We start from the raw sequence: 8,734 nt of genomic DNA on the forward strand, positions 1-8,734 counted from the left end.
GTATGCAGCTCAATAAGTTTGCAAAACCCAGAGATTAAAAATACTGATGCATTTTTCACTGAGTTGTGACCCAATACATTGATCTAATATGTTTGATATTTGTTAAACATGTTTTTTAACAGAATTTGTTTGCTTAAATAGAAGTGCATTACGATATTACAGGGTGGCCCAGAAGTAATTACCCACACGCAACCCTTTAATAACTCAAGTAATTCGTATCAGAATTGCTTAAATATTTCAGAGAATATAGATTTCCTGAAAATGTCGTAAAATGTCAAAGGTTACAGAGGGTGTGGCATGCCACTCCCTCCTTTTCTCTATTGTCATCATAAAGTGAGAACGTTTGGAGCTAGGAACTAGACACATTTGGTTTGATAATTGAAGTGCTTTCCCAAACTTTCAAGTTGGTTGTTTACCACTAAGCCGAGTTATGCCCATTTTAATATCTGGCGGATGCATGATCCCAGCACTTAATCAGTGATCTCATCAGGAGATATTTGCTAACAGACAACAATGATCCTCATTAGGCGGTACCGAGCATGTTGGGGGATGATGATCTGATCACCTTAAGTGAATACTGATTGTGAATACTGATTGTGACTTAAGTGAATACTGATTGTGACTCCTTAAAATCAAAAAATTCTTTTTATAGCGTTTCGGTTGCTGTCCTATGAGCAGGTTCCAACCAATCAGGCACTATAATTATCAAACCAAATGTGTCTGGAAACTTTGAAGTTTCTAGCTCAAAAAGTTCTCACTTTATGGTGAAAATAGAGAAAAAGAGGGAGTTGCATGCCATGCCACACTCTCTGTAACCTTTGAAATTTTACGACATTTTCAGTTTGACCCATATCTATAGGTGATAGGTGATAGGCAATATGAAATTACACATCTTACTTTATCCCGTCACCCATGGACTTAATTAAGGGCTGGTGGTGGTGTCATCGTTTGTCGTACTCAAAACCTTTCGCGGTTGCGAATGCCGGCCCATCGAGGAAAATCTTTTTGCTTTGTTTTTTAACCATTATAAAGTATGATTAGTCAGATATAATCAATAATACTGAGTTCAAACAGTTCCCGAAACGAAAAAGCAAACATTTGATTTTTGTTTCGGTGACTGAATCGTCGATGGGCCGGCAAATATTTGTTGTCGAGTAGTGTTGAATACTCATATTAACATGATTATTGATTTAATTTAGGAATTGTATATAAATATCTTTGACCAAGTTTAATTGTCAATGAGAATGCACCCCAGCACTCGGCTACAAGTTAGGCAGCTGCAGAAAAAATGCCGCGCGCGTCCAGCGTACGGCTTTTCGTTTTTGATTTTACAAATGACAAAGCAACTTTTAATGATTATTAATGGAATTATCGGATATTTATAATTCAATATGTATTGATTCTTCTGTGGAAAATAAAAATTGTATTTTGCTTAAAATTGTATTTTACTTATATTCTCTGAAATGTTTAAGCAATTCTGATACGAATAACTTGAATTATTAAAGGGTTGCGTGTGGGTAGTTACTTCTGGGCACCCTGTAGTATTTGTAAGTAATGTTATTGATGTTATTTGCTGTTTATTCATTTTCTGTTAATTCTATTTATGATCATTATTGTGAGGATGAGGCTTTTTGTATGAATAAGCTGTACTGAATTGATTGCTGTCATGATATTACAATGTGTTACTATAATATAATTGATAATTTATGACCATAGAAAGGTTGTCCCACAGGATGCATCAGATTCTTTAAACCATATTTTTAAATCATTTATATTCAATCCAAATTCCCAAAAGGCAATACAGGATACATTTACAAATTTTGAGAAATTGTCATAATTAGGAGTATGTTGTCAATTATATTTAACAGTTTCAATCATTCAGGCTATGAATTGCTTCAACAAGCTGGACCTGGCTTGGTCTCAAGGGTATGACGGACAAAGGTTGAAGTTCATTGACAAGAAAACTGTCATATCAGTGTGTGGCTGTATGATGAAGTTTATTGATACTACCACTGGTAAGGAGAAAAGCCACCGCAGTGGAATCAATCCATATGGTGCATTCACTGTAAATCCAGCTTCTGATCTTATTGCATACGCTGAGAAGAAGCTCAACCCTTCTATCCAAATTATAACTTTTCCTGAATTTGAACCCTCTGGTGTGCTGAAGGATGGCTGTATGATGGAATATGTTGATATTGCTTTCGCTCCCACTGGAACGTACATTCTTACTTGTTCTAGTCTACCGGATTTTAAACTGAGCTTGTGGGATTACAGCTCAGGCACTATGTTAACCACTGTCAATGTCAAATCTCATCCTGGTAATTCCATATCCTTCAATCCTCTTAACTGGAAACAAATAAGTGTTACTGGCGACCAAAGCTTTCACATAGGGAGTATTGAAACTTCAAACGAAAAGTATGGCATCAAGTTGTCGACAATTGATTTGCCAGACCCTACAGCAGTTCTTGGACCTGTGGCAGAGCAGAAAGACATATACCTAAAAAAGTTTGTCCCATCACCAATACTGACCGCAGAGAGTGTAAAGATTGCATCAACTCTTAGTCCTCTGCACAATAAATACAAAGACAAGCTGAAGAAAGTAGCACCCGTTTCCCATTGCTGGGCGGTAGGTAATTGTGTTTATGTGGGCTGTACTGACGGTCAATTACTGCATTATGATACAACATCCTCAACAATGTCCGTTCTTACCAATCCACTGGCCAACAGCAAGGGCTCATCAAACACTGATTTGAAAATAAAGGAAGAGGACGAAGACGATAAGCTTGACTCTGCTCAAAAGATCCTAGGTAAAGGTGATCTAGAAACTATTGAGTACTACCAAGACGGTTTATTTGTTTGTGGTGCCAATGGAAAGTTGAGGCTGCTTAGTCTAGATATTGTATCACCCGATGTTCTTGATTGTTGGGATACAAAATCTGTCATTTCTTCCCTGGCATGGTCTACTGCTTATGACAAAATTCTATTGGGAAGTCCTAATGGGATTGTATTCTCTCTGTTTCCCTCAAACAAAAATGCTGACTTGAACACGCTGTTTAATGTCAAGTGTGGTCCAATGGTTGGGGTTGACTTCGTATCCCCAACCAACAGTCAAATAATCTCTTGTCGGAAGAATGGAATTGTTCAAGTTTGGTCTGCTGAAACTGCAGCTCAATTAAGCAGTCTGCAGCTGGGATCAGAGGTTGCAAGCCTGGCATGCTGCCAATCATCCCGATCTGCATTCATTGGATTAAGCAGTGGGCAACTTGTTGTCCTGGATCTAAACACTCCCGAGTCTCCCAGGATCATATTTGAGGACAAGATTCACCGTGGTTCAATTCAACATATTACTTTTGACATGAGTGGAAAACTTCTGTTTACTGGCTCCAACGATGGACATGTTATCATTCTAGATACAAGAGCCTCAAACAAGTTCAAATGCTTGGGACACATTGATATCAAAGGAGAAGTTACTGGAATTGCATCACTGCATCAATTGAAGGTTGAGAAAGAATGGTGTTACCTTGCTATTTCTTCGGTCAATGACAAAGGTTCATTTATAACACATGCTAAGATACCAGTAGATTTGCACCTCCAGCCAAAGGAAGCATTTGATGATGATACATTCCACATGGATCCTAACTTCATCGTTCGTACTGATGCCCAACTTGATTTCGTAGCTTCTAGTGTTGCAATGGTTAGCCCTCGTAACATGGTCACTGTAGATGCAGCCAAGAAAAAGGTCGTTGTTTTTAACTTGACTAATGATGGAAAGATAGCCGTGACTGAAAAGGTCAATGGTCATCTCCTTAAAGGTGGTTCAGTCGTCATTTCACCGCATGGAAAATGGATCGGATCATTTTCAGCTGATGGGCAAATCATCTTCAGGAGTGTCGAGGACGCACAAAATAGTGTCTCTATTCCTTGCCATTCTCACTTTCTTGGCGGGACATCATTCCTAAAGTTTGCCAACGATGGTCAACAAGTTTTGAGTTGTGGAAAAGATGGTGTCATCGCCCTTTGGAAATGGAATTATGATAGCCTTGTAACCGAAGAAAAAGCTATTGTTTTAGGAGCAGTTGATGCCTCTCGAGGACGATATGCATCTCTATTAGGTTTGAGAAAGGAGCAAGATGCTGTCCTTCAAAATATGACTGCATTGTCTGCCCTCAAGAGTCAGGACAAGACTTGGCTTGAGAAAGTTCAGGCTGGAGTCCAGGAACTCAAGGATAAAACGTTTGAGCCACAGATTGACGAGCTAAAGAAGAGTATAAGTGATTTAAGAGCTACTGTTCTTGGAATGATTGAAACCAACGGAAATGTGGATGATATTGAGCAGTTGAAGAGGCACGAATTTACTTTAGATGTCGATGAGAGACAGCGACTCTTGAATGAGGGAGATGATGAAATAGAAAGCATCAAAGAAAGTGTCGAGCTTGAAAACCTAGCGATGCTCTTTTTGAAAGAACTCATCAAGAAAGAATGCTGGGATGGGATGGAGGTAGTTGGCCGCTCACTGGTCCTTTTCTCTGGTGATCTCGAGGTAAGCAACTTTTCTATAAAAAAACGAACGGAAGCTGAACGAGCGGAAGTAGAGCGAGTCCTGGGAGTATATGCTCATGAGAAGCTGGAAGAAGAGGAAGTTGAATTTGCTCCAAAACCAAAAGATGACGAGGGTGAGCACGAAGAAGAGCAGGAAGTGTCTGCTTCTTTGTATGGCAGTCACGCTAAAAATTTTTATGCTAAATCAATCCAGCATTCTCAATTCAACCTCCATTCTAACCAGAGGAAGAGAGATCAAATAGAGCTAATCAAACACACGATTGTACATCTAAAAAACACGTTCAACAAAGAATTTGATGATGTTTACATGAGTAAGAAACAGGAAATTACTAGAGTGGCTGAACGGGTTGATCGAATCAAACAGATTCTGATAGACCTGAAATCCGAAGACGATGTTGTGATCCCAGCATTCAAGAAAATAGAAATACCCGAATCTTTCCTTGTTGTTGAAGATAGTGAGATTAAGTTTGAGAAGTATCTGACGCCTGAACAGCAGGCAGCTCAGGTAGAAAAGGAGCGACTTGAAGCAGAGAAGAAACGCCTCGAAGAAGCAGATAATGCACGAGAACGTGCTCTTAATACCATGATGCACGGCAAGCTTGAAATCCGTCCAGAAGATGAGTTACAAAAAGATCTGGAGAAACCCGACTTTATGCTGGCAAAGACAGAAGCTCAGTGGTCAGAAGAGGAGCATAAGGTTGCCAAAGAATTTGAGAAAAAGGAAAAGCATCTCATGGAAGAAAGAGAAAAATACCGAAAGGCTCTAGAGGCTGAACTTAAAAAGCTTCAGACAGCCAATGCGGAAGGAATGAATTCCTTCGACGAGAAACTGAACAGACTCTTCAAGCTGAAGATAGAGTATCAGAAAACCCTCAACCAAGAAGAACTGAAGATTGTGAGACTTTCCCGCTCTATCTATCAGCAAGATTACTTAGAAGACTGTGACAGTGAACTGAGCAAACCACTTGAAGAGTTCAAACAACTCAAACTGAGGACTCAGGAGGAAGTGGCTGAGATTAAACGGAGCATTGATAAACTCCGAGATGAGCATGAAATCGTCCTTCAGGAAGACAGAGCAATTGAAAAGCAATTCAAGAAGGACTTTGTTGACTTGGATGCTTTCACTCTGGAAATGCTAGTCAAGTTATACAAGAGAAGACCTAAAGTGGTTAAACAGAAGCCTCAGAATAACGAGACTACATCAAGATCATCAAATCCATTCTATGTTAAAGTGGAAGACCCTGATAAACTGTTCCTTGAAGCAATGTCAGAGTTGGACTCTGATATCCACAAACCTGAGATATTGGAAATCGACATATGGGAGAGGTTTATTGATGCCCGTCACATTAAAGTTGAAAGTGAATTGAAGGTCAAACATCACAATCAGAAGATTCAAGATCTGAATGGCTTCCTTCAACGTAAGTTAGAAGAAGACGAAGTTGTGAAAACCAAGATTGAGAAAACCTTCCAGCACCTCAACGAGCTGAGGGACAGGAAACTCAAGTTTTTGATGAACCTCGAAATCCAACTTTTACTTAAACAAGGTCAGGTGGAGGTTGATCCTGGAGTATTTTCGACCAAGTTTGATAATGCACTTCTCATTCACCGATCTGTTATCGAGGATCTCAACTCCCAAATCGTTACACTTGGGGAAGGAAAAGTTTCCGCCATGATAGACTGCAAGGATTATTACAAGAACATTCATCTTTTAGAGTGGGAACATGAGAAAATGCAAATGGAAGCGGAAGATCTAAACTCCAAAACAAGGGACGTCCAAACCTTGAGGGTCACTAAGGAGCTTCAAGTATTCTTGTTTGAAGAAAACAATGCACAAAGGATGCAAAAGGAGATACAAACATTAGAGAAAACTATCAAGCTCAATGAGAACATGCACCAACGAAAATCACTCGACAAAAAGAGGATTTTAGATCGTTTGAACAGGCTCATTAAAGAAAAAGAACTTGAGTGTGCTATTCTGGACGCCGAATTGAAGGAGCTTGCAGTCTCTCTGGTCGAAAGACAGCAGATATCAGAGGCCTGTGTCGACGACTTGGTTCCAGCCGCAGATCAAAGAATGAAAGACATCGTGGCTCGAAGGAAACTTGTGGATCTGGCAAAGAGCCAGAGCCAGGAAGTGGCTGTGCTTAGAGCAGAGGTGGAGAGACTCAGGATGAAAACTTTCCCTGCATTAGTTCAGCACAACTGAGATTTTAATGGACTGTCATTGGACGGAATGATCAAAGATGTATTAAATTTAAAGTGCAAATACTGTTAAATTCGTAGTTCAAGTTTTGGTTTTTAGATGCCATCACGATTTCTTACTAAGATTTTTCTGGTACAAAAGTAATAAGTGTATCCTATTTTGCCATCATGGTTATATTCTAGTTATTACTTTTGTACAGTGCATAGATTCTATGATAAGTAATATTATATACATAATATTTATACTTGTGTACATACATATTTAACAGAATTTTGTCTTCAATTCTTGCTTTTCATTGTATCTTACAATTTACATTTCATTTAAAAACAATTTTGCAAATTCGTAAGTAATGTTTTGAGACGGCCTACTAAAGGTTCAGTTCACATAAGAATATAACAATTAAAACTAGATCGTTTTAAAAGATCACAGCATCATTTGCATTAATGCCCTAACAAACATTGTAGATAATGAAGTTCAAAGTGTCGATAGGAAAGAAGCCTCAACATGATGGTATGGTTAGCTGTGTGGGTTGGACGGTTGGAGATGATCTCTTTTCCTGTGGGTGAGTAGCTCTTGGTGGAAATAATTTACTGGAAATGTTTCATGCTTATTATATATGAAACATTCCCGAGTTTGAGAAACATTCCATCTCAACGTTATGCGTATAATGAATGAATATAATTAAAAAGTGAATTGGTATATTATGTGAAACTTTGGTCTTTGTCCTACAATAAAAGAATATTACAATATCTTTAAACTAGCTCAATACATAGGCAGTTCTGTAACACTTTAAAGCTGTGTTCTTTATATGGTATCCTCTGCATCTGTGCTTTCTTTGTCCATATTCCATAATAATTGCAGTGGCTCATATTAGCGCGCAAAACATTATTTTCCGTTTCTATGGAAACATGACCGCCGAACCAAAGATTTGTAGACTAATTGCTTTATCAGCAGTGAGTGTAAACGCGCGCGTCAAGTATGACGCGCATATTCATAAACAACAAATTGGTACAAATCTGGATTCTGGAGAGTTACACAAAATAAACGATGCTTTGAACAGATAATACCACACCACATAGTAAAAAAGAAAACTTTATCAGGGATGATGGAGCTATCTTGAAATGGAACAACAAGACTGGAGAAACAGCTACGATAACCAAGTTACCGGAAGGAGTCTACCCAGCCGATATGGCTTGGTTCCCCAGCAATGTCGGCGGCCGACAGTCTGCATCTGAGTTGTTCGTTTTGGGAACCACAGATGGTTAGTTTTAATCTATTTACACACTTTTTAAAACAAAATATCCCTGTTTGTTTAATTTACTGATGGAGTGCTGATTTATTGTTGTCTGGTCCCACGACCACAGTCCGTTTGTTAAGCATGTTATACTATTAATCTTTAATGCTTTTCAAACAAAGTTACAACGAATTCTTCATGTATTGCATCCTGGGTCTGGACAGGATATGCCCGTTTAAAATATTTCCATCACGTTACATTACATAATTCTCAATAAATGTAATAGATTTGTAGTGTTTTAATTAGTTTAAAATTACTATAAACAGTAATTGCATTTTATTTTTACGCGCCCTTTTACTGTAAAAAATACCCGGGAAATTTTCCCCCGGTCCCTGCGGAGGGCACCAAGATTTAAGTTAAGGAGGAAAACCCAAACCCTTCTCAGGGTAGGTTTTAAAAATTTGTTTGAATTTAAACTTGGCCTATATCCTTTTGGTATGAATTTTTGAAAGCCCCCTACAACTTAAAACCCTAAATTTCCGAAAAAAAGTATGGGTCAAATTGGATGTTCCGGCCCAGGCCAAGGGAGGTTAAAAATTTGAAAAAACGTTTTTGTCAATCCTCAAAAAAGCCACTTTGTCTCCAAAAACAAGAAGCAATTTAAGATTTGGGGTCTTTTTTAAAGAAAAAAAATTAGTAAGGGGTCTGTTTTTGCTGTGTAAAAAAATTCTTATTGT

At 38.5% G+C, this 8,734-nt stretch overlaps 2 protein-coding genes across 2 annotated transcripts in view; both read left to right on the forward strand.

Annotated features, from left to right (window-relative positions):
* Positions 1–8,734, forward strand: part of LOC134816708 (serine/threonine-protein kinase Tao-like) — a 585,630-nt gene that overhangs the window by 412,335 nt on the left and 164,561 nt on the right. The gene's annotated exons all lie outside the window — the stretch shown is intronic.
* On the forward strand, positions 1,458–7,045 carry LOC134816645 (cilia- and flagella-associated protein 43-like). Its single transcript, XM_063825587.1, has one exon. The coding sequence runs from the start codon at positions 1,886–1,888 to the stop codon at positions 6,764–6,766; it is 4,881 nt and encodes a 1,626-aa protein (XP_063681657.1). The 5' UTR covers positions 1,458–1,885; the 3' UTR covers positions 6,767–7,045.

Source organism: Bolinopsis microptera, chromosome 6 (assembly GCF_026151205.1).
Source record: "Bolinopsis microptera isolate Bmic1 chromosome 6, MBARI_Bmic_1.0, whole genome shotgun sequence".
NCBI lineage: Eukaryota > Metazoa > Ctenophora > Tentaculata > Lobata > Bolinopsidae > Bolinopsis > Bolinopsis microptera.

Coding starts and splice junctions, on each gene's coding strand:
- LOC134816645 (XM_063825587.1), top strand. CDS start 1,886: ATGAATTGCTTCAACAAGCTGGACCTGGCTTGGTCTCAAGGGTATGAC.